The sequence below is a fragment of the Mirounga angustirostris genome, unplaced genomic scaffold (genome assembly GCF_029215605.1).
Source record: "Mirounga angustirostris isolate CCGP_5_RB_7025 unplaced genomic scaffold, mMirAng1.0.hap1 SCAF_5, whole genome shotgun sequence".
Lineage (NCBI taxonomy): Eukaryota > Metazoa > Chordata > Mammalia > Carnivora > Phocidae > Mirounga > Mirounga angustirostris.
Genome location: NW_026991713.1, coordinates 51,973,420 through 51,999,300, shown reverse-complemented (window position 1 = coordinate 51,999,300; position 25,881 = coordinate 51,973,420). Strand labels below are relative to the sequence as shown.

The following is a 25,881-nucleotide window of genomic DNA, read 5'->3' as shown; positions in this document are numbered from 1 at the left end:
AAAAAAACTTTTTTTTTTTTTAAAAAAAAGGATGAGATGAGGGGCCGGGACATAGTTACAATGAATGTCAGGAACACAGAACTGAGAACAGATGTAGAAATTTTAGTCCAGTTCAGACACCAAAAAAAGTATGAGCCGTTGGTCAAGTCACCTCACCCCTCTGGGCCTAGATTTCCTTCCAGCCATAAAATTTTCCTTATCATATTATCTACATTTCAATATGGAAGACAGAGACCTGACCCCAAGAACATAAAATTCTGGACAGGTCAAATTTTTTGCTAATGGAGGAGATGGAAACTTTATCCAGAAATGTTAAGAAGACTGAATCAGGTTGGAGAGTTGAATCGGTCAGGACACAGCAAGTGAAGGCTCTGATGACCTCCTCCACACTTGTGTTCTACAAGCTCTCTGGCTACCAAGAACGCCAAACCAGTTGAAGGACAAAGCTAGACTCAGGGGCACCTGGCTGGCTGTCGGTAGAGTATGTGACTCTTGATCTCAGGCCCCATGTTGGGCATAGGTATTACTTTAAAAAGATGCTAAATGCAACCGACAAAAAATTGTAGCCCAACTTCACAAGGACTTGACAAAGTTTATTGACAGCATTCAATTTTACAGCCTTTATTTGACAAAAGACTCCTTGTGTACACTCAAGTCGTATCATAGTAATAAAATTTTTCTCAAATATTTTAGTAAGGTATACATAACGAAATTTGCTATTCTATTTCTAAGTGTACCATTGAGTGACATTTATTACATCCACAATGTTGTGCCACTATCACCACTTAACTTTTTTTTTTTTTAACATTTTATTCTTAAGTAACTTCTACACCCAACTGTGGGGCTCGAACTCACAACCCAGAGATCAAGAGACCGTGCTCCACCAGCTGAGCCAGCCAGGCACTCCACCAACTTAGCTTTTTTTAAAGGACATGTATATCATTCATCTGTAATGTCACAGGCCCTCTGCTAAGCTCTGGGAACAAAAACTAGAAGGGACCATGCCTTCACATGGACTTCAGGGATCACAGTGGGTGCTGTTTAGGTCTGTGGGTTTTTTCTTTCTTTACGGTCAGATAACAGGTAAGTTTTTATGTACTTGGGGAGGAGGACAGGGTTGAAAGAGGCCATCGGTACCCTACGGAGATCAAGGAGCAGCGCGCTGTTAAGATGCGGTCTCCCAACGCCCAATTCCAAAGACTGATGCCAACAGGCTACCAAAGCCGGTGAAGGAGCCCCGCCTGTAGAGGGGCGGGGCGAAGCCCTAGGAGAGGCTGGGGAGGGGCTGAGGGCGGGGCCTGAGCTGGGCTGGCGCGAGGGGCGGGGTGGAGACACCGGGGCGGCCCCTGGGCGGGGCTTGAGCGGGGGCGGGGTTGATCCTGGTGCCTCCCTTCCCCCCGGCCTAGGCCTGCACCTGAAGCCGGCAGGGCCAGGGCGCCGAGCGCCGGCCTCTTCTCCGGCCCAGCACCGAGGTGGCGGTGGCCGACGGGAAGCCCGAGTGGGATGCGGCTGACGCGGAAGCGGCTCTGCTCGTTTCTCATCGCCCTGTACTGCCTCTTCTCCCTCTACGCCGCCTACCACGTCTTCTTCGGGCGCCGCCGCCGGGCGCCGGCCGCGTCTCTGCGGGGCCTAAGGAAGGGGGCGGCCCCGGCGCGGGAGAGGCGCGGCCGAGGTAGGACCCTGGGCGGCTGCAGACCCGGCTCGCGGGTCCGGGGGTGCCCCGGGCTCCAGGCTGCGCCTCCCCTTCAGCTCTCGGTAGCGGGCCCTGGGCTCGGGCTCGGAGCGTGTGCGGCTGTCTCAGTCCTCGCCCGAATCTCACACGCCAGCCCCACTCCCCACCTTCAAAGCTGACTGGCGCGCGCTCCGTGAAACACGACTTGAACCTGCGAGGCATTGTCGCAGAATGTCGGAGACTCTTGGGAATGCCGCTGGGTTTAAGACCTCATTTCCTCCTTGGCACAGAGAGCCTTCGCTAATCTTGCAGCGATTTGGGAAGGCCTGGGTGCCGTACCTCCAAATGGTGGTCCTCTGTCCTGGATTTTGACCTATGTCAGAATCGGACTCAGACTTACCGCTCCCTTTTTTCAGAATTGTGCACAGTAGTATCTAAAACTGTTGGACACTTTCCATTCTGAAGTCAAGTTTTTATGTATAGGTTACGTATACACAATCCATAAAGAATAGCGAGAGTTAAACTTGATACATATTATCCAGTTAGTTTAGAAGGTCTCATTTGGGAGAGATGATTTTGTGTCTGCTGTTAACATTCTATTTCTAAGATCTTTCAGAATAAAGATTTAATGAAAATTCTGATTTCCTTTTTTTTATTGTATGTGTTTAAACAGTTCAAATGCAGTTGCTTTACCTCTATGAAAAGCTGAAATTAGCACGCCCTCACATCTAATTTAAAGGGCTTGAATTTATTTACATCTGCAGCTCTACCTTACTGATAAACACGGTTACTCTTTTTAAAACACAGAACAATCTACTTTGGGAAGTGAAGAATGGAATCCTTGGGAAGGAGATGAAAAAAATGAGCAACAACACAGATTTAAAACTAGCCTTCAAGTATTAAATAAATCCACAAAAGGGAAAACAGACTTCCGTGTACAAATCTGGGGGAAAGCTGCCATTGGTAAGTTAATGTATAGAGCTAAGACATGTAAAAAGAATCCTAAATGTACTTTATTAATGTTAAATTCAATTCATTTTAATGCATCTAGTCTACTTCATCATTTGTTAAATCATCATGATACATTTTTTTACTTTTCCTTAATATTTCATTTCTCCTTTCTGTTAGTATCTGTGGAAATACACGTACACAGATATCTGTCATTGGTCTTTAGCTGAGTACAGCTTTATTTGTAGATACAAAGTAGAATATAAGCATCATTATATAGAAATGCCTATGTCAACTGAATTTTCATGAATTTATGTATTTATTGGACACTTGACACACAAATATAAGATGTGGCCCCTGCACATGATGGCCAAACAAATTTGGGAAACATTAAACTGAACAAAGTTAAACAAGGTTCTTTATTACAGGCCATTCTCAGAGCCCTTAATATGCCAGTGTTCATTATAAATATGTAAGAGGGGGATATAGGATATAGTTAATTAAACTTGAATACCCACAAAAGCATTTTTGCTTTGAGTATCATGAGATTTTAGGGTTCCAAGTTATATATTATGCTCAATCAGAGAATGGGACCCTAAATGAGGGTTACAAGAGTCAGAAAGAATTAAGCGAATTAAAAGGGGCTTTGTTGGGCCTTTAAACATTGGATTTATCTACAGTAAGGTATATCGTAGAATAAGGTAGAAAGGACCAGAGGAGAAGAAAGTAATCAGAGAATGACGCTTTGCCCTTAGTGTTTCATAAATTTGCTTGCATGCAAATATACATCCTTGAAGATTACTACTGACCTCCAGATTTCAAGTACCTAGACCCAGGCTCCAATCATCAAGTTCTAGCAACTTTTTTCTTTATAAAATCTCTAATATTAATTTCATCCTTTAAATTCCCATTTCCCCATTCTAGTTTTTAATTAATTCTATTCTTCACAGGTTTTCATGTTTCCAGACTTTTCTCTTTGCAATTCAGTAAGCACAAAGTGACTAGATGAGTTTTATCAAACACTACTTTTCATCAACCTATTTCCCAGGCAAATAGGATTCCAATTCCATTCCTATTCGAAAAGGAGGGAAAAAGGGGCACCTGGGTGGCTCAGTCAGTTAAACGTCAGACTCTTGATTTCAGCTCAGGTCATGATCTCAGGGTCGTGAGATCGAGCCCTGTGTCGGGCTCTGTGCTCAGTGCAGACTTGGCTTGGAATTCTTTCTCTCTCTCTCTCTTTCTGCCCCTTCCCCCACTGGCACTCTGTGTGTGTGTGTGCGTCTCTCTTTCTCTCTTGCTTTCACTCTCACTCTTGCTCTCAAATACATAAAATCTTTTTTAAAAAGTGGAGGGGAGGGGGAGGAAAATGGAGTCACTGGTCCAAGCAATTCTAAATTCCAGCCAGGCAAACTGTTAAGTTTCAAGGCCTGGGAAAAACCTGTGGCTCAGAACTTTGCTTCTGGTCTTGCAGCTCTCAATCCTTGCAGTCATCCTTCCTTTGTCATGAATGGTAGCATGTGCTTGCCACTCAGTGGTTTTATCAGCCGGTATCCTACTGGTAGGATTTGGGGAATCAATACCCTTCTTTCATTTCAACAGCTCTCTGTCCCCTTTAGTCCAAGCCAGCAGTGTTTCTGCTGATAGAACATTTTCAAGAAGCTTGTGGGTCTCCAATCACAGGAAATTCACTCCATCAGACAAGGACTCTTCCAGGTCTTTCCTGGAGAATCTCATCTCTTGTTTCTGGCTTCTGCTGAGATGGCTGAGGAGACCCATAAGTTACACCCCTAATATTCTCAGTGAGCCCTCTATGTGACTGAATATTTTAACCTTTTAATCCTTTTGAGGCACTAGCAAAAAGATACTCAACTATATCTGTCACCTTCTTTCAGAAACACGCCTTCCTGACAGTGAATCTCCTAATTTTTCACCCTTTTGCAATTGAACAAGCTGAGAATTTCCCAAACCATCAAGACCTGGCTCCTTCTTGCTTAAGTTACTCACTCAATCACTCTTTCCTCTTATATTTACTATAATCAGCAAGAAGAAACCAGGCCACAGCTTCAACACTACTTGGAAATCTCTTCAGCTAAATATCCAAGTTTATCATTTACACTTTCCACTTTCCATATAACTTCTAGACACAATTCAACTAAGCATTCTGGTGCTATTATAACCAGGATCCCCTTTTCTCCAGTTTCTAGTAACATGTTCTTCATTTCCTTCTGAGCCCTCACCAGCAGCACTTTAACCTGCATATTTCTACTAATAGTCTGCTTAAGTGCTTATAAAAACCAGTAAATGGTTTGTTTCTACTGTGCTTTTTCTCTTCTGAGTTCCCACCAGCTGAATCACTAACACCCATACTTCTACCTATAACCTGTCCAAGGCAATCTAATGTAGGCATTTCTAAATCAAGCTCCTCGGGCGCCTGGGTGGCTCAGTCGTTAAGTGTCTGCCTTCGGCTCAGGTCATGATCCCAGGGTCCTGGGATCGAGTCCCACATCGGGCTCCCTGCTCCGCGGGAAGCCTGCTTCTCCCTCTCCCACTCCCCCTGCTTGTGTTCCTGCTCTCGCTATGTCTCTCTCTGTCAAATAAATAAATTAAAAATCCTTAAAATAAATAAATAAATAAATCAAGCTCCTCAAAGTTCTTCCAGCGTCTTCCCATTATGCAATTCCAAAGCCACTTCCATATTTTTGAGAATTTATTACAGCAGTATCTCATTTCCAGGTACCATAATCTCTAGTTTCCTGCCATAAGCAGTTACCAAAAATTTAGTGAATTAAAACAACACAATTTTATTATTTTTTTAATTAATATAATTAACATATAACATTTTATTGGTTTCAGGTATACAACATAATGGTTTGAGATATTTATATTTTGTGAAGTGATCAACATAATAAGTCTAGTTAGTATCTATCACCACACATACTTTTTTTCTTGTGATGAGAACTTTTAAGATCTACTCTCTTAGCAACTTACAAATATATAAAACAGTATTATTAACCATAGTCACCATAAACTTATAATCTTACGTTTTTGAAGGTAGAAGTCTAAAAAGTGTCCACAGGGTTGTATTCTTTTTGGAGTCTCTAGAGGAGGATCTGTTTCCTTGACTTTTGCACCTTCTTCAAGCTACCCACATTCCTTGACTCATGGCCCCACATCATTCCAACTTCTGCTTCCATCCTCATACCTCCTTCCCTCACTCTGACACCCTTGCTTCCCTCTCGTGTTCCCTCTCGTGAATCAAGTGTTCTCTCATGAGAAAACTTATGATTACCTAGGGCCTATCTAGATAATCCAGGATAACCTTCCCGCCTCAGCATCATTAATCACATATAGAAAGTTTCTTTTGCCATGTAAGATAGTGTATTCGTAGATTCTAGAGATTACATCCTCGGCCATCTTGGGTGGACAGGGAGGCATTATTGGGCCACCACACGTGGAAAGCTTTATCTGGTTGGCTAAGTGTTTAAACACAGTCATTTTGTGTGTGTCCTTTTAGTACCAGGGCATAATGAGAATGGAATAAAGCACATCTGTCAATAAGTAAAACAGGGCTCCCAGATTACTTCCTTCTGCTTTCCTCTACTCAGAGTTTTCATTCAGGTGAAATCACAGTAAAATATCAGGGGTCACCCTAAGGAGAAAGATGCAAAGGCATTTGTCTGCAGAGGGCATGATGCAGTGAGGGATGTGTGTTCAAGTGAAGACAAGTTACTATCTCCCTGATGTATTGACTGTATACATATATGCGTGAGCTCCTCTGGTGGTGTTTGGCACAAAATGGTGAATTCCCCTAGTTTGTTAGGATATAGAAGCCTTTCTAATCATATAGTAACTTACATTATAACACATGTCAGGATGAAGTAGGTAGTAAAAGTCCAACAAAAATTAGGGGTTTCTCAGGTTTAGAGTAAGAGAGGTTATTGTCTTTGATGTAACCCACATTCTGCCACATTTCACACTGACAAGCTCTGAATTCTGTCTCTCATACCTTAACCACCATATTGGTGATTTTGAGCTATTGCTTGGCAGAACTGCCTGCCAGGGGACCAAAAAGGAATACAGTTTGCTTTCCTGGTCAACTTATATAAATAAGCAGAACATAAACTCATCTCACACACCAGAGTAAACCAGACAGTAAATGGATTTGTTCTTGTTTTTTGTTTGTTTGTTTGTTTGATTGATTACCAGGTTTGTATCTCTGGGAGCATATTTTTGAAGGCTTGCTTGATCCCACCGATGTGACTGCTCAGTGGAGAGAAGGAAATTCAGTTGTAGGAAGAACACATTACAGGTATTAATTGTGCAACATTAACGTTTGCTGTCTTTCTATACAATGTTTTATATAAATACGAGGAGAAAAATCAGAGGAAAACATATTTAGAGACAATATTTCCCGTTCAACTTGTGAAGAATAGAAAAGTGAATCTCATGAATATATATATTGTAGTTATAGTTTACCTGAACATTTTTACAAAATGCTTCCTTTTTTTAATTTTGTCGGTTTCATTTTTATCAAAACATTTCTGATTATATGGGAAAGTTCATGCTCCAAATTTTATAACATTTGATTGTTGATAAGCATTTAATATTCCATATCTTGAAGGAATAATATATAAACTTAGAAGTATTTTTGTTTTTCTCTTTCATATACTAGTCATGTTCACATATTTTATAATACTCAAGTGGAAGCAAAGCTATTGTTATGAGTTGTGAAAATTTTATAAAAACATTTATATACGAGTCTTTCATGATTTGATGGTATAGATTATCATTTTAATGCAATTACTCAGAAATCTTTTTTTATTTTTATTTTGTTAAGATTTTATTTATTTATTTGAGAGAGAGAGGGAGAACACAGAGGGAGAAGCAGACTCCCCACTGAACAGAGAGCCCAACACGGGGCTCAATCCTAGGACCCTGATCGTGACCTGAGCCGAACAATGGCAGACACTTAATCGACTGAGCCACCCAGGCTCCCCCAGAAATCTTTTTTTCTTTTTTCAGATTCAGTAAAACCAATGTATCATTAAGACTTTTTGAGTTTTTATTTTTATAAAACTTTTATCTATGATTCCATATTTTCTAAAGATTTTTAAATAGGTAGAATTGCGATTATTTTCTTTAGAAAAAAATGTGATAATATTGCTGTATGAAAGAGTGCTATTTTCTATTAGATTTTCTTTCTTGGGACATCTGGGTGGCTCAGTTGGTTAAGCGACTGCCTTCGGCTCAGGTCATGATCCCAGGGTGCTGGGATCAAGTCCCACATTGGGCTGCTTGCTCAGTGGGGAGTCTGCTTCTCCCTCTCCCTCTGCCTGCCACTCCCCCTGCTTGTGCCCTCTCTCTCTGTCAAATAAATAAAATCTTTAAAAAAAAAAAAAAAAAAGATTTTGCTTTCTTATTGAAATAAAAATAATTATTTTAAATGCTTATTTCATGTAACAATTATACTATTAGGGAAAAAGGTGTCAACCAAAGATTCAGGTTTCTATTAGGTTTCCATTTACTTCCCACAGAAATCAAAAAGAAAAGCTATGGTTAATCTCAATTTCATTTGAGTTTTCTCTGCTCTTTTAATTCTTGTTTAGTTTTTAGACACTTGGAAAGCAATTTCATTTCATGTATCTTTTCAAAGTAATCATTCTTGAAAAGTAAACAGGTTTTTATGTTTTTTAAGATTTTATTTATTTTTTAAAGATTTTATTTATTTATTTTTAAGTAACCTCTATACCCATCGTGTGGCTCAAACTCATGTCCCCAAGATCAAGAGTCACACACTCCTCCAACTGAGCCAGCCAGGTGCCCCAAAATGGGTGAATTTTACAAAATGTAAATTAAAACTTACTCAGTATCTTGATCTTTAGAAATAAGTTCAACTTTTTCTCTTTTTTTAACCTTGTCATAAGTAGCAGATGTTAATTGAAAATACCATAATTGAACTCTGATAACAATACATAATTTGGCATCTAGCTTTTGTTTTATCGAATGGATGGACAGTTATATATCTTGTGATAATTCCTGCATATGGACATTACAGGACTCTGAAGGCAGTCTTTTAAGGATAAGTAAAGGCCATGATGAGCAGAAGTAAGATTCCTCCTAAGAAATTAAAAATGAAGTTGCCCTATGAAATTAAACTGTAAATCAATATATGATAGATATGAGTAGAGATAGAGCTATTGCTTGGCAGAACTGGTCTGGCTTGTAACCTAGTTGAACATATTAATCTAAAGAATGTATCAATAAGGCTTTTGTGCAGGTACATGAAGGAGAGATAATATTCAGTTCTGGAAACAGAAAGGAGAAGGGAAGGTAGGGAGATGTTGCAGTACCTATTTAAGTAATAGTAAAAATAATAGAACTAATAACAGTAGCAAGACTCCTATAGTGATTCCTATGTGCCAGATACTGTTTTAAGCACTGTACATCTGTTAATGCATTTAGTCTTCAAAATAATCCTGTGAGGGTCACCTGGCAGGCTCAGTCAGTAGAGCATGTGACTCTTGATCTTGGGGTTGTGAGTTTGAGCCCCACATTGGATGTAAAGATTACTTAAAAATAAATAAACTTCTGGCAGCGCCGCTGCCGCCTGGTCACAGCCTCCTCGCCCACTGCACGCAGACGTGGCAAAAATGTCCAGCCCTACTGAGCCTGAGCCGTGCATCGAGTCTCTGATTGCTGTTTTCCAGAAGTTTGCTGGAAAGGAGGGTAACAACTGCACGCTCTCCCAAGACAGAGCTCCTAGCCTTCGTGAATACAAAACTGGCTGTCTTCACAAAGAACTGGAAGGACTCTGGTGTCCTTGACCACATGATGAAGAAAATGGACAATGGGCAGCTAGATTTCCAAGAGTTTCTTCATTTTCTTGATGGCGTGGCCATAGCTTTCCATGACTCCTTTACAAGGTCTACCCATTTCCGGAAGTAAATCTAAGGTCTCTTGGGCCTGCCCTCCAGACCATTTCCTTTCCTTCAAAGCAGCCTCCCGATCATCGCCTCCTCCTCACATCCTACACAGACCCTGAGCCCAGAGCATCCACTGCCCTTTGCAAGCCAGGCCAGCTGGTAGTTAATAAAGCAATAGCATTGTTTAAAGCACAATAAACAGAGTTTTAAAAAATTCAGTACTCAGATTTTACAAGTTCATTTGTTTTTTAAAATTACATCTTTCTTTTTTTAAGATAGGCTTATAATTAAAAAGACTAATAAGTGATTATTACAATAACTTGGAAAATTCAGAAGATGTTGTCATCACTCATAATTCCGCTGTGCCCAGAATTCCAAAAACAGGGTTAGACAACATTTTGTCATGTCTACTTCCAGTCTTTTTTCTATGTATAGCATTATGTAATTAAAATTGTAGTACAGATACGATATTGTTTCTTTTTCACAGAGAATAAAATAACACATTCTCATTTACCCATCACGCAGAACCAACATATTCTAGCTCTCTGTCATATTTGCTTCAGATATTTAACTTTCCTCTTAAAAGAATTAAATATTCCCAGTAAAAGGGAAGCTTTCTTTGTACTATTTCCCAGTTCCTCTTCTCTTCTTCCTCCTCAGAGGCAACCCCTGTAATGAATTTGGTGTGTATCCTCCCATTCATATTTTTATTTTTGTACTTATACTAGATTTAAGCACAATTTTTATATTGCACTTTCAAATTTACATAGAATTGTCATATCTGGGCGCCTGGGTGGCTCAGTTGGTTAAGCAACTGCCTTCGGCTCAGGTCATGATCCTGGAGTCCCGGGATTGAGTCCCGCATCGGGCTCCCTGCTCGGCGGGGAGTCTGCTTCTCCCTCTGACCCTCTTCCCTCTCGTGCTGTCTCTCATTCTCTCTCTCAAATAAATAAATAAAATCTTTAAAAAAAAAAAAAAAAAGAATTGTCATATCTTATGAGTATTCTGCAGCTTGCTTTTTTCCTTAACATTATATTTTTGAGACTTAACCTCCATCCTCCCTTTCTCAATTCATCACTTACATTTCATTCAGATAAAGAACGTTAACAGTAACTCCCACATAAAAGAGGTGGGAACTGCTTACGCTATACAGAGGAGGAACTATACAGAGTTTCACATGATTCAACTGTGAATAGTTCACCAGCTCAAACTCTGGCCAGCACGTATTCTGAATGTGGTTAAAAGCAACAACAAAGCTACCACATTTCTGATTATCATATGCAATTGATCTTACTACAACCAAAGCTTCCCATTAATTGACATCCGTGCTCTATCATTCAAACTTGTTCAGGAAAACTTGCATTATAGAAATTATGTTTCTAGAAAGAATACAGATTAAATCTCATTGTAGATTTTATGTAAAATGATTAAAAACTTCTGATCTCAAATACCTTTGTTCTGTTTTTGTTGGTTTGTCTCTTGTTCTTGTTTTGTTGTATTGTTTTAACAGCTTCATCACTGGCCCAGCTGTAGTCCCAGGGTACTTTCCCATTGATGTGAATAACGTGGTACTCATTCTAAATGGGAGAGAAAAAACTAAGATCTTTTATGCCACCCAGTGGTTACTTTATGCACAAAATTTAGTGCAAACTCAAAAACTCCAGCATCTTGCCGTTGTGTTGCTTGGAAATGAACATTGTAATAATGAATGGATAAACCAGTTCCTCAAAAGAAATGGAGGCTTTGTGGAGCTGCTTTTCATAATATATGACAGCCCCTGGGTTAATGATGTGGATATCTTTCAGTGGCCTTTAGGAGTGGCAACGTAAGTACAAAATATTATTACATGTTTTTAGACTCTAAGACCTGAATTTCTGAATCAGGAAGATTGTACTTTAAATTTGTAATAAATGTAGTTCTGGTATCATCTGGGAGGCCAGGTACAATCTTTTCCATGGAAAAAAATATGGTTTGGTCTCATGCTTCAGTAATAATAATAATGTTTTGGGCGCCTGGGTGGCTCAGTTGGTTGAGCGACTGCCTTCGGCTCAGGTCATGATCCTGGAGTCCCGGGATCGAGTCCCACATCGGGCTCCCTGCTTGGCGGGGGGTCTGCTTCTCCCTCTGCCCTCTTCCCTCTCGTGCTCTCTCTCTCAAATAAATAAATAAAATCTTTAAAAAATAATAATAATGATGATGATGTTTTTAGAGTACTTTAGCTTTTTTTTTTTTTTTTGAAGATTGTGAGTGGGGAAGAGGGGCAGAGGGAGATGGAAAGAGAGAATCTTTTTTTTTAAGATTTTATTTATTTATTTGACAGAGAGAGACACAGCAAGAGAGGAATACAAGCAGGGAGAGTGGGAGAGGGAGAAGCAGGCTTCCCGCGGAGCAGGGAGCCCAATGCTGGGCTCAATCCCAGGACCCTGAGATCATGACCTGAGCCAAAGGCAGACGCTTAATGACTGAGCCACCCAGGCACCCCTGGAGAAAGAGAATCTTAAGCAGGCTCCATGAGTACAGAGCCCAACTCGGGGCTTGATCTCACAACCCTGAGATCATGACCTGAGGCAAAATCAAGAGTTGGACACTTAACCAACTGAGCCACCCCAGGCGCCCCCAGAGTATTTTAGCATTTTATAAGGAGAGGGGATAAGTTACCTTTTTGCATTTTAGAACTCCAAGGCATAGGATGAATTTTCCAGTTTATCAGTAGTGCCCTAAAGAGATGTTTAAACAGAGAATGGCAGACAGGCAGACCTACTTAAAACAACTATAGAATCTATATAATTTATAGTAAAGACAAAAAAAAATCTTACTTGTAAAACAATATTAAGGAACACCTGGGTGGCTCAGTTGCTTAAGCGTCTGCCTTCGGCTCAGGTCATGGTCCCAGGGTCCTGGGATCGAGTCCCACATCGGACTCCTTGCTTAGCGGGGAGCCTCCTTCTCCCTCTGCCTAATGCCCCCCACCCCTGCTTGTGCTGTCTCTCGGGCTTTCTCTCTGACAAATAAATAAATAAAATCTTAAGAAAAAAAAAAAGAATTTAGAGAAGCAATATTAAATCAGGAGCATTCCATACCCCTGATTTGAGAGGATCGTAATATGCTCAGATCTGTCACTGAGACTTGCTAAACTTGCACAAATCTCTTCTATAATAAGAGGGGTTAATTAAGTAATAACAAAGGCTTCTAAATATGTCTATAGAGTCTATAAAATGGAAACTTATTTTTTATCTTTCTGTTAATAGAGGGTTTTTAGCTGACTTTAAGATAAGTTAAACTGGGCGCCTGGGTGGCTCAGTTGGTTAAGCGACTGCCTTCGACTCAGGTCATGATCCTGGAGTCCCTGGATCAAGTCCCGCATCGGGCTCCCTGCTCGGCAGGGAGTCTGCTTCTCCCTCTGACCCTCCCCCCTCTCATGTGCTTGCTCTCTCTCATTCTCTCTCTCTCTCAAATAAATAAATAAAAATCTTTAAAAAAAAAAAATAAGTTAAACTTAGATCCAGCACTAGTACATAAACCCCAGGGGTTCTGTCTCTTGTTCACTGTATCGACAGAGTCTAAAACCAAGCCTGCATAGACTAGAGAGTGAATACTTGCCAAATGGATGAATTACAAGAAATTTCATTAACATGTTTTTTGAATCAGATACTCATTATTCATTCTTATCACTTTTTACCAGATGGGACCTTAAACTACTGCTTAGTTGGCTACACAGGTATCACCAGAGAAGCGTATTAACAAGACATATTTCCTGGCCTACCCTGCAGTATTCCAACTTAGTAGGTTTGTGGTAGCATCAGACAAAAAGGTTTATATTAAGTATAGCCAGATATAAGACCTTTGAAAATTCTATCCCGTGAGTAGAGCTCATACTTGTAAAATGCTCTGAAACAAAATTACTCTTTCATAGTAACACTACATAGCCTATTCATACAATTTCCATACATTGGATGGAAACTCTGTAATTCTTTCATTGTTGGACTAGACCAATATCCTTTTTATAGATAAGTGGTTTTCAACCAGAAGCAGTTTTGCCTCCCAGGAGACATTTGACAATGCCTGGAGATAATTTTTGGTTGTTACAAGTGGAAGGGCAACAATGGCATCTGGTGGGTAGAGGCCAGGGATGCTGCTAAATATCCTACAAGGTAGAGGACAACCTCCACAACAAAAAGTGAACTAGCCCAAAATGACAGTAATGCCAAGGTTGAAAAAACCTGTTATAGAATATATAGCTTCACCCTTATAGGAAGGTTGTATTGTTTGGTCTCTAATATTTCCAAATGCCGATGAGAATGGGTCAATTGCAAAAGGCCTCTTCTGTATGGCATGCAAGGGCTTTTTTTATATTTTTTTATTAGTGTTTTAAAAGCTAGGGTTTTTTTTTTTTTTAAGATTTATTCATTTTAGAGAGAGAGAGCGGGGAAGGGGCAGAGGGGGAAGGAGAGAGAGGTTTTTTTTTTAATTTTTTAAAATACTTTATTTATTTATTTGACAGAGAGATAGTGAGAGCAGGAACACAAGCAGGGGGAGTGGGAGAGAGAGAAGCAGGCTTCCCGTCGAGCAGGGAGCCCAATGTGGGGCTCAATCCCAGGACCCCGGGATCATGACCTGAGCCGAAGGCAGATGTTTAACGATTGAGCCACCCAGGTGCCCCAGGAGAGAGAGTCTTTTTTTTTTTTTTTTTTTTTTTTTTTTTTTAGGAGAGAGAGTCTTAAGCTGACTCCACGCTGAATGCAGAGCCCACCTTGGGGCTATATCTCACCACCCTGAGATCATAACCTGAGCTGAATCCAAGAGTCTGAAGCTTAACTGACTGCACTACCCAGGTGCCCCAAAGTTTTTTTTAATCTACTTTACGGGTGCCTGGATGACTCGGTTGGGCGTCCAGCTCTTGATTTCAGCTCGGGTCATGGTCTCAGGGTCCTGGGATTCAGCCCTGAGTTGGACTTCCGTGCACTCTGCGCAGAGTCTGATTGGGATTCTCTCTCTCCCTCTCCCTCTGCCCCTCCTCCCGCTTGCATACACCCTCCTCCAATAAGTAAATAAATAAATGAATAAAATCTTTTTAAAAATCAACCTATAAGAGCCCGTTTTAAAAAATCTACTTTAAAAGCCTTTGGAGGGCGCCTGGGTGGTTCAGTTGGTTAAGCGACTGCCTTCAGCTCAGGTCATGATCCTGGAGTCCCTGGATCAAGTCCCACATCGGGCTCCCTGCTCAGTGGGGGGTCTGCTTCTCCCTCTGATCCTCTTCCCTCTTGTGCTCTTGCTCTCTCATTCTCTCTCTCTCAAATAAATAAATAAAATCTTTTAAAAAATAAATAAATAAAAAATAAAAGCCTTTGGAAAATTGGAGCTCTTTGCTATAGAAATGTCTATTCTGTAATCTTCCATCACCTGGCTACAACAGTCATTAAAGCATGATCATTATGAATGTGGATTATTTATACCTTGAAGGTCTTGATTTCAACCTTCCTTATAACCACAAGTGGAAGTTGAAGAGTAAAAAAAAAAACATCTCAGGCACTTAATCTCTATAGCAATTTCGTAAAAGATGTCAATGTGAGGTTATTTTTTTAAGTTAGTAGATTCAGGGACTTTTCCAAAGTAAGCATGGAAAATTACAGTTTGAGGTTTAGAAAATCATACTTGAAATCTCTTCTCTCTGCATCATGATGCTACCTAAGATGTTAGGTTATACAGTAATTTGCCAATCCTATTGTCGTATGTTGTTAACTCATATGTACTTATTTCTGTAGATACAGGAATTTTCCTGTGGTGGAGGCAAGTTGGTCAATGCTGCATAATGAAAGGCCCTACTTATGTAATTTCTTAGGAACCGTTTATGAAAATTCATCCAGACAAGCACTAATGAACATTTTGAAACAAGATGGGAACGATAAGCTTTGTTGGGTTTCAGCAAGAGAACAGTAAGTTCTATGTTTACTTGATTCACCCATTTTGTTCTCTAGTTCGAGAGTTGCATTATGTAGCAGCACAGGTCTCCAAAGAGACATTGTTAGCTTCATTAATACCAGTCTTTCTGCAGAAGATATATCGGTAATTAAGGCTGTGTAGAAACTGGGTTGTATACATTTAAAATGGGGAGAATCTCCTATAGCTAGAGTCCATCCTGAAGAGAAATGCTAGTAACTATACTATGCAAATGTCAATTGTCTGAGATTCCTCAATGATATTTGTCAGTTAGACCTGACACATAACGATTATGAGTGCCAGTAAGGTCTTAGGTTCATCCTGAGATGTTTGGTCGACCAGTTTCAGTGTTCCAAGAGTGGCATGAAGTACTCCTCACACCTTCAGGGAACTGACACCACCCTGATGACAGGAGAACAGGACATACTATTCTTTGAATCCCCAGACCTAACATAGGACCTTACACAAATAGGCCTAGGATAAGTGGGGAGTGGATGGTTGGATGGATGGATGGATGGATGGATGGATGGATGGATGGATTTAACTTCCTTCCATCTTTTGCATGGTAATCATGAAACAGGTGTTCATGGAGTGAAGGAAGAAATCTTGGAATTATTCCTTTTGTTTTTAAATAAACAAATGCAATTTCATGTGTAGACTCATCAGAGAAGAAATGCCTAAAAAATGTCCTTCCAGATCTAAAAATATATTAATTGTAGCAGATACTCTCTTTTTGAAAGCATAACTCCCAACTCTAAGAACAGATGCAGAGTTAATGTAACCATACTATATCCATTCAGTCAACAACTGTTTTTCAAGCAACTGCTATATGCCAGAAACTATCTCAGCCATGAAGGATACAGCAGTGAACAAAACAGTCAAAAGTCCATGCCCTCTTAGAACTTAAATGTTTGTTGGAGGAGACAAACCAGTAAAATATATTGTGTGTCAGATACATGATAGATGCCATGTAAAAACAGCTGAGCAGAGGAGGGATGTAGGGAGGACTAGGGATCAAGAGTGGAGCACCTGCTGTTATAGAATGGCTAAGGAAAACTCCAGTATGAAGATTACAGATAAGCACAGGCCTGAAGAAAGTGCAGGGGTGAACTCTGTGTCTATTTAGGAGAAGGGTAGTCCAGGCAGAGGGAAAGCAAATGTAAAGAGCCACAAGGGGACAGTGTACCAGGAAAGGAATGAATGAGGGCAGTGTAAAATATCAAAGTTTATTGTAGGAATAGAATTATTCTTGCAATTCCTCTTACAGCCTTGAGCCGGGAGGTGGAGTAGGTGTCCTCCTTGCTTCTCATTGCTGCTTCCAGACCATTCTCCCCTTTCCCTCCCTACAACCTCCCATTTTGAATATCTTGTCAGCAAACAAAACCATCCATTGCTCTTTTTCTTTGAAGTCATTTACTGACCCTGGGGTTTATCTCCTTACTTCCATGAAGAGTTTAGTTCTGGCACACTCTCACTCTCCCATGTTACTCCAACCTAATTCTTGGTGATTCCCAATCTATATAGATGGTCCTTCTGCCACCTTTGTCTTACAGTTCCTTTACCCCCTGTCTTCCAATGATCTGGTCCTCCAGTTGGCCTTGGCCATGCAGTGTCCTGCTCATTTCTTAGACCTTATCATTACACATACTTCATCTTTGTGATCTCAAGTTCCAGCATCTCTCTCTATAACCACCATTTTCTGTCATTCCAGCTCACTCCCTATAATTAATTGACTCCAACAATTTAGCTGGGATTTATAATTCATTGTTCCTACTACTTTTCATTGTCCTTTGCTCACCTCATCTTTACTTTCTTCTTTTCCACTCTAAAATTTCATAGTCAACTACGACTGATACACATTCAAATACCTAGTTCCCTAATGGCGCAAACCCTAACTCTGGTAAAATCCAGCTCTCTTACCTGCACCATGTGGCCAAACACACACACACAGAATTGTGCCAATAGACCTCACTTTAAATACGTGACCTTGACTCTCAAGTGCCCAGCAATCATACGTTCCCCTTGTCCGTGTGTTCTCCCTCTCTCCTACAAGACTGCTTCGTACCTTCTTCTCTTTTCATTACCTTCTGACACTATTGCTTATTTCACTGAGAAAACAGGAACAGTTGGGAGAGAAAGTCTAGCTTTCTAAAGGTCTCTCAACTTCTACCCTTGCCCCCGTACAGTCTATTCTCAACACAAGGGCCAGATTAATTCTGATAAAACACGGGTCAGGTCAGTCACCCCTCCCATCACAACCCTCCATGATGGGATGCTCTGACCTCATCTTCCCTCCTCTTCCCCTCTGCTATCCTGCTTCGGCCACCCTGGGCTCCTTGCTGTTCCTTGGCCTTGCCGGGCACACACCATCTCGTGGCTTTTGTATTTGTACTGCACTCGGTTCCCTGCTGAAACGTCTGCGTGGTTTGCTGCCTCACCTCCAGCTCTGTGCTCAGACGCCCCTGCAATGACACGTTCCCTGATTACCTCCTTAAAACTGCAACATTGCTGGCTCAGAAACTCCCTCCTCGCTTCTCTGCTTTATTTTTCTTCATAGTACTTAACACCTAAATAACATACTGACCTGACTTGTTTACTCTCCATCTCCATCACTGGAACTAGAATGTAAGCGCTGTGAGGGCAGGATTTTGGAGGGTGGGGTAGAGAAAGAAGACCTGGGGGTGCCTGCCTGGCTGGCTCGGTTGGTAGAGTGTGAGACTCTTGACCTCAGGGTTGTGAGTTCAAACCCCACGTTGGGTGTAGGGATTACTTAAAAATAAAATCTTTAAAGAAAAGAAAATATTGGCTGGATTAACATTCATTCAGAAATTTTATGGTGACTACTAGATTTAAACATATGTCGCTGTAAACTTTTCAAATTCTTAAATGTTCTCAAGAAATCTATTTGGGCAAGATTTTATTTCTCTCTTCTGCCTGTCATCTCTATAATGTGTTTACCATTTCCTGTAGCTGACATTTTCTCTCACAAAAAACATGCTTAGTAAAGTGAAAATGACCGTTGTTTTTCTGATTTTTTTAGGTGGCAGCCTCAGGAAACAAATGAAAGCCTTAAGAATTATCAAGATGCTTTGCTTCAGAGTGATCTCACATTGTGCCCAGTAGGAGTAAACACAGAATGTTATAGAATATACGAGGCTTGCTCCTATGGCTCTATTCCTGTGGTAGAAGATGTCAGGACAGCCGGCAGCTGTGGAAATGCATCTGTTTACCGTAATTCTCCTCTGCAGCTACTCAAGTCCATGGACGCTCCTTTTATCTTTATTAAGAACTGGAATGAACTTCCTGCTATTTTAGAAAAAGAGAAAACCCTAATTTTACAAGAAAAGGTTCAAAGAAGAAAAATGTTACTCCACTGGTATCAGCACTTCAAAACAGAGCTAAAAATGAGATTTACTAATATTTTAGAAAGTTCATTTTTAATGAATAATAAAGGGTAACTGTTAATTATCTTTTTGAGCTAAGATCTGATTTTTAAGGTCATTTCTAATACTTGGTGTGTGTGTGTGTATGTATAAATGTTCTTTGAGGTACCCTCAGAGACCCTAGATTATGTATGTAATGTCGACTAAGTGCTCCATCATTGGGTCACTCCTGAAAATGAAGTTAAGATGTTACTCAAACTCACTTTTACTAGGTCAGATGATTTAACATTTATCAACTCTTCTCATCCATTCAAATCCACTCTAGGGAAGCAGCATTCTGTGGTGGAAAGACAGCTTTGGAGTCAGATAGAACCTGGGTTGAAACCTTGCCTCCACACCTACTACCTGGGGACCTTGAGGAAGCCATCTAAGTGTCCTGAGTCTTGGTTCTTTTCAATGTAAAATGAAGACAATGGTACCTCCTAGGTTAAGTTTTAAAAAAGAAATAATATATAAAGTATCCAATATATATAGTAAATGCTAAATAAATACTAATCTCTCTTTTTTTTTTTAAGATTTTATTTATTTGACACAGAGAGAGAGAAAGAGCACAAGCAGGGGGAGCAGCAGGCAGAGGAAGAGGGAGAAGCAGGCTCTCCACTGAGCAAGGAGCCCAATATGGGGCTCGATCCCAGGACCCTGGGATTGTGACCTGAGCCGAAGGCAGCCGCTTAACCGACTGAGCCACCCAGGTGCCCCTAAATACTAATTTCTAATTCATTTTTCATTCCTTACTAGTTAACAATAGGATTAAATTTAAATATTTTAATACATGCTCAGTTACATAATTTGGGAATAATCACATACTGTGTCAAGAATGTATGTGGATAAATCTGACAGAGTTAGACCTTTAGATCACTCAAGTTTTGTTGGAGTAGGTGCCTGGATGTACAATTTGGTCATAATTCATACATGATGGCCCTAGGTATCCAACAAGTCTAAATTTCCCCCACACTTTCTTAGACCTGGAATTCCTATTATATGGAGTTTGTGGGTTACTTTTTAAGAGGCAACTCCAAGCTATCAGTTGCCTCTAGAATTAGTTGGGAATCTGCCTACAAGGTTCTGGTGTTTGGCATTACAAAATTGGAGTCCATAAAGCTTAAAGCTTAAAGCTTAAAACATTTGCAAAGTTTCACTAAACCCAAAATACAGGCTGAGGCCAATGCTGGAATGGAACTGCAGTATTTCAGATTGTTTTTCTGTCAATACCAGAGAATTTTCCACCTCAAGGAGTAGCCAGGCAGCAGAATACATTTGTACATTAAATATTTTGTAACATACCCTATAGGAATTTACTTAAATGTTAGGAATTAAAAAAAAAAAAAAGTTCTGTCCCCAAGGGCTCACAGCCTGATGGAAGAGAAAATTACATAAATATTACAGAATATTCATGCTAAGAATTCCAGTAGACTAACTTACAAAGAGCTATCGGAATTCAGAGAAAGACCTGTCTGTCCAGGGGTAAAGCATCCAAACTTGTCTTGAGTGGAATTTAAAGGATAAGTAGAGGGGTGCCTGGGTGGCTCAGTTGGTTAAGTGTCCCACCTTTGGCTCAGGTCATGATCCTGGAGTCCCAGGATGGAGCCCCGCATCAGGCTCCCTGCTCAATGGGAAGCCTGCTTCTCCCTCTGCCTCTCCCTCTGCTGCTGCCCCTTCATGTGCTCTCTCACACTCTGTCTCTCTGTCTCTCTCTCTCAAATAAATTAATTAAATCTTTTTTAAAAATAAAGGATAAATAGATTTGGTGGCATCTCTCAGTGCCAGCAAAGGGACATTGGGGCAGCATTTTCCTTCTCTTCTAAGATCTGCTGGAACTGAGACATTCCTGGTTGAGGAGGAGAAGGGCTTCTGGGATGGTTATAAGCTACTCAAGTTAACTGCCACTAGGTCTATGGAACCACCCAGCAGTGCAGGCAAAGGGTTTTAGTCATCTCCATCCATTGAGTGAGCTCATCACAGAGGGAACCACTGAAAAACTGGCTCATTGGGATAGTAGTTCTCAGAAGGAATTGGAGTCCCACTTGCTGCAAGTTGTCTGGCTTCTCACAGTGTCTTCCATGTGTCACTGGTCCCAAAGTGTCTCTTTTAGTTCCTTTTAGATGTCTTTCATGCATCTTAAACTACACAACTAAAACTGTATTCATTGTCTTCCTCTTCCAAAACACACATACACACAACTCTTTTCTCTCAAACCTTAATCTCAGGAAATGGTGTCATTAACCATGCTGTTTCTCAAGCTAGAATCTGTAAATTCCTATTTATTCCTCCCTATCCTTCCAAAAAATTACCAAGTTCCATACTTTCACTGCTCTCCAAACTTATATTTGGCTTAGGCAAAATTTTTAAATAAAATAATCTATTTTTCAGGTAGCAAATTTCTGCTGCAGAAATAATATGATGTTACTGCGATTAATTCCAAATTTAGGAAATTATAAAGTATAATGTAGAAAACCTTACATATGAAATACATTATTTGATCTATAAAATAATTTGAGCGAAAGCTATATCTGGCAAGTAGAACTTCTGAAATATAAAGTTTAATATGGTATCAATAATTTCTAATGTAGTCCTTATCATAAGAAAAAAATTTTTGCAACTATGGATGGGAATGGATGTTGACTTATTGTGATGATCATTTCCTGATATATACAAATATTGAATCATGTTGTACACCTAAATGTAATGTAATGTTATATGTTAATTATACCTCAATAAAAATAATAATAATTTATAAGTCCTCCATAAATATGGAATGATTTAAATGTCTAATGAGAATTAGTTTTCACAAACATCACCAATTATTGGCATTTGGTCATCAGTTACATCTTTCTAAGAAACATGGTAGAAATATAGTAGTTAAAAATACTGTATTAAGGACCACAGTTAAGTAAGCCAATTCGACAAAAATGTATCTTTGAGTTTTATATACTCTAGTTGGGTTGTTTTCTGTAGCAGAAATACAGATTTTTTTTAAAGTTACCAGTAGAAAGGAAACTGTGTTCTTTTTTTCAACTTGTAATCTCAGTCGCTAGGAGTCCTACATTTATACCAGAAGCCAAGCTGCTGTCCCAGCAGCCTCCACGGGGGAAATTATGGTCTGGGATGTTCAACTGTCAGGATGTACTTCTTTTGAAATCATCTTATTGCCATGATTCTTTTTTGTTTTGGTTTGGTTTTGGTTTTTTTGTTGCTGTTTTTTGTTTAAGATTTTTTTTTTAAGATTTTATTTATTTATTCATGAGAGACAGAGAGAGAGAGAGAGAGAAGCAGAGGGAGAAGCAGGCTCCCCAGGAGCAGGGAGCCCGATGCGGGGCTCGATCCCAGGACCCTGGGATCATGACCTGAGCCGAAGGCAGACGCTTAACCGTCTGAGCCACCCAGGCGCCCTTTTGTTTAAGATTTTATTTATTCGTCAGAGAGAGAGAGTGCGCACACAAACAGGGGAAGGGGCAGGCAGAGCAGGCAGAGGGAGAAGCAGGCTCCCCGCCCAGCAGGGAGCCCGATGCGGGCTCGATCCTAGGACCCCAGGATCGTGACCTGAGCTGAAGGCAGACGCTTAACGGCTGAGTCACCCAGGCGTCCTATTGCCATGATTCTATGTATCCTCTTTTACAGTTAAAATAAGGAGTTTCAAAAAAGGAGTAAATTATGCCAGTGAATATGTTTACAGTCTGATATGTGAGTGAGTATGGCAAAACTAAAACCCTTAACTGCAGAATCCCTACTGTGTTGCTAAACAGTGGTTCACAGATTCTGTGAATGAATCTCCACCAGCCTTTAAATTTTGCAGTCTCTAATGCTAAAAGACAAAGCTACAAACTAAGCCCTGAGAAATACTTTCCAATGTTGCTGCCTTTACCTTTTAGTGTTTCCTAGAGTTCACACTTGTCTCTTTCATACTGATAACAGTGGTCACAAGTTTTATTTTATCAATCCCAATGCAGGTGATAGATTCGCAGGCTGTTTACTGAAAGAAGTTAGGCAGACGAGCTACAGTTTGTCAGAATATCTGGATGGCTACATCAATCTGCTGTTTAAATTTATCTCAGGTTCAAGCATGATTTCTACAGTCTATCTTGCTTAAAATATATTTGAATTGTTTTAAATATTTATCTTTCTGAAATGAAAAGGGAAAACAATTGTTGCAACTTTCCTTCCTGGATATACCTACAGTGAAGCCTTCTGTTGGTTTGGTTTGGTTTTAATGTAATGTTTATCTATCTATCTATCATCTATCTATCTTTTTATTTATTTTAGAAAGAGAGAGAGCACAAGCAGAAAGAGCAGAGGGAGAGGGAGAGACGATCTCAAGCTGACTCCATGAGAAGCACAGAGCCCGACGTGGGGCTCAATCCCAGGACCCCGCGATCATGACCTGAGCCAAAACCAAGAGTTGGACACTCAACTGACTGAGCCGCCCAGGTGCCTGGAAGTCTTGTTTTTGAAAACCGCATAACCTAAGAGGCATCCTCTGCCAGGCTGGAAGGGGCCTCCTTAAAGCAGCCATCCTGTCCAGATTAGCCCCTAATCCTGCCAGGAAGGTACCATTTGGACCTCAATTTCTAAAGTGCCTTTTATTGGTATTTTCTCTTTTTGGTTTGTTCCTCTTTTCCAGTCTGCTGTTTGAGATATTTGTTTTATTTAAAGCTTTTTAAAACTCACTAAAAACAAAGCAAGAAATGTGATATCAAAATCAGTTTTCTAACTGATGTTAACATTTATTCGTTATGCCCTTCCGGTTTTCTATTCCTTACTTGTTGCCAAACTCCAGCTGGGATTTGTTTTAGTTGCATCAAAACTCTTCTTAAAAACAAAACAAACAAACAAACAAAAACCTTCTTTAATTCTTTAGTGGGCTTTTGCTAGATTACACTGCTCATCTTGTCTGTATTCAAATTTTTGATATTTTGTTCATTGTGGATTCTTCTGCATTTTGAAATTTTAACACAAATATTGCATGAAAGTATCATTCACCTGGGGCGCCTGGGTGGCTCAGTCGTTAAGCGTCTGCCTTTGGTTCAGGTCATGATCCCAGAGTCCTAGAATCAAGCCCCATGTCGGGCTCCCTGCTCAGCGGGAAGCCGGCTTCGCCCTCTCGCACTCCCCCTGCTTGTGTTCCCTCTCTCGCTGTGTCTTTCTCTGTCAAATAAATAAATAAAATCTTAAAAAAAAAATCATTCATCTTTTTTTTAAGATTTTATTTATTCATTTGAGAGAGAGCGTGCACGAGCGGGGGGGGAGGGGCAGAGGGAGAGGGAGAAGCGGACTCCCCGCTGAGCAGGAAGCCCATCGTGGGGCTTGATCCCAGGACCTCAAGATCATGACCCGAGCCGAAGTCAGACACTTAACCGAGCCACCCAGGCGCCCCTCATTCATCTTGATTATTGAGTTGTTTGAAACCTCTGTGAATTTTGCACCCAAGGAGAGTGCCTTACTCCCATCACCCTAGTCCTGGCCATGATAACCACCAACCTCCATATCTTAGTGGCTTATAAGAAAAAATGTTTATTTCCTGCTCACATTTCATTGGGGTTACAGGTCAACTACAACTCTGATGGGCTCAGCTGGGCTTTGCTCAACTTGGCTGCACATGTCCTCTCTTTCCAGAACCCTGATGAAGGAGTAGCTTCTCTGTGGGATGTTCAATTCTCAAGGTAGAGAAGAGGAATGGTATCTTAGCTCAGGTTGCCATAACAAAATGCCACAGACTGAGTGGCTTAAACCACAGAAATTTATTTCTCACAGTTCCGGAGGCCAAATGTCTGAGATCAGGTTGCCAGTGTGGTCAGGTTCTGGTGAGAGCTCTCTTCCTGGCTGGCAGATGGCCACCATCTCCCTGAGTCCTCATGGAGAGACAGAGAGAGAATGAGCTCCAGTCTCTTCCACTTCTTACAAGGACACTAATCCCATCATGGGGGACCCCACCCTCATGACTTCACCTGAACCTATTTACCTCCCAAATGCTTCACCTCCAAATATCATCACATTGAAGGTTAGGGCTTTAACATATGAATTTTGCAGGGACACAAACACAGTTCATAGCAAAGGGGCAGTTACTGATATGCACTGTGATGAATTATGCCCTGGATCTTAAAACTGCTGCCCAGAACTGGCATCCTATCACTCTTCCCATGTTCCATTGGTTAAAGCAGTCACAGGGCCAAACCTGAATTCAAAAAGTGTGGAGTGTATACTCGGCCTTCTGAAAGAGAGAAAATATTGGTAACAGTCCAATTTACCATACTCTCTTTGGCAAAAACCTGAGCTCTGTGTTGCATGATGTTGGAGTCCTTGGGCCTATTTACAACTATTTCAGTTCCCCTCTCCTGAGATATTCTAGGCTGCACTCACTGCTCCTATTCATTTTTTTTAAAGATTTTATTTATTTATTTGAGAGAGAATGAGAGAGAGAGCACATGAGAGGGGGGAGGGTCATCACTGCCCCTATTTAAAGATAGGTATAGCTATATGGGGGCACCCGGCTGGTTCAGATGGTAGAGCACGTGACTCTTGATCTTGGGGTTGTCAGTTTGAGCCCCACATGGGGTGTAGAGATTGCTTAAAATTTTTTAAAAAATTAAAATAAAAGGTATAGCCATGTTGAGTATAGGGGAGGTGATGTTTCACTTCCCGGCAGAAGCTTTAAGTAACAATGCATAATTAACCTCATTCCCTTTTGTACTTCACCAGTTATGAAAGCGTATGTCAGGATGAGCCTCAGTCAGCCTGTGTCCTGAGTGAACAGACCCTCTAACAACCCACTGTGAACGTGGAGAATGAGATGGATAAACTTCTGTTATGGTAAGCCACTGGGATTTGAGGGTTCTTTGTTGTTACAGTATAAGCTAGCCCACCTGACTAGGGATGGTTCCCCTTCTTACAGTGTGGCATATGCATTCCTAGGAAACAACAACAACAACAAAATAACCATTCTTCCCTGATATGTTCTAAAACC

At 40.6% G+C, this 25,881-nt stretch overlaps 1 protein-coding gene across 2 annotated transcripts; it reads left to right on the top strand.

Moving 5' to 3' along the window:
* The first annotated feature begins 1,364 nt into the window (after window positions 1–1,364).
* Window positions 1,365–21,660, top strand: RXYLT1 (ribitol xylosyltransferase 1). Of its 2 annotated transcripts, XM_045873056.3 has the most exons (6): window positions 1,365–1,672; window positions 2,480–2,635; window positions 6,827–6,929; window positions 11,054–11,368; window positions 15,306–15,476; window positions 18,521–21,660. In XM_045873056.3, the coding sequence occupies exons 1-6, from the start codon at window positions 1,504–1,506 to the stop codon at window positions 18,936–18,938; spliced, it is 1,332 nt and encodes a 443-aa protein (XP_045729012.1). In that variant the 5' UTR covers window positions 1,365–1,503; the 3' UTR covers window positions 18,939–21,660. The 2 variants fall into 2 exon arrangements, with proteins under 2 accessions (XP_045729012.1, XP_064447036.1); XM_064590966.1 differs by lacking the exon at window positions 11,054–11,368 and having other exon boundaries at window positions 1,375–1,672.
* The last annotated feature ends 4,221 nt before the right edge of the window (window positions 21,661–25,881 follow it).

Excerpts from the sequence above, each read along its gene's own strand:
- RXYLT1 (XM_045873056.3), top strand. The coding sequence starts at position 1,504 with ATGCGGCTGACGCGGAAGCGGCTCTGCTCGTTTCTCATCGCCCTGTAC. Across the intron at positions 11,369-15,305 it reads TGGCCTTTAGGAGTGGCAAC|ATACAGGAATTTTCCTGTGG; the intron begins GTAAGTACAAAA and ends TTATTTCTGTAG. Across the intron at positions 15,477-18,520 it reads TGGGTTTCAGCAAGAGAACA|GTGGCAGCCTCAGGAAACAA; the intron begins GTAAGTTCTATG and ends TGATTTTTTTAG.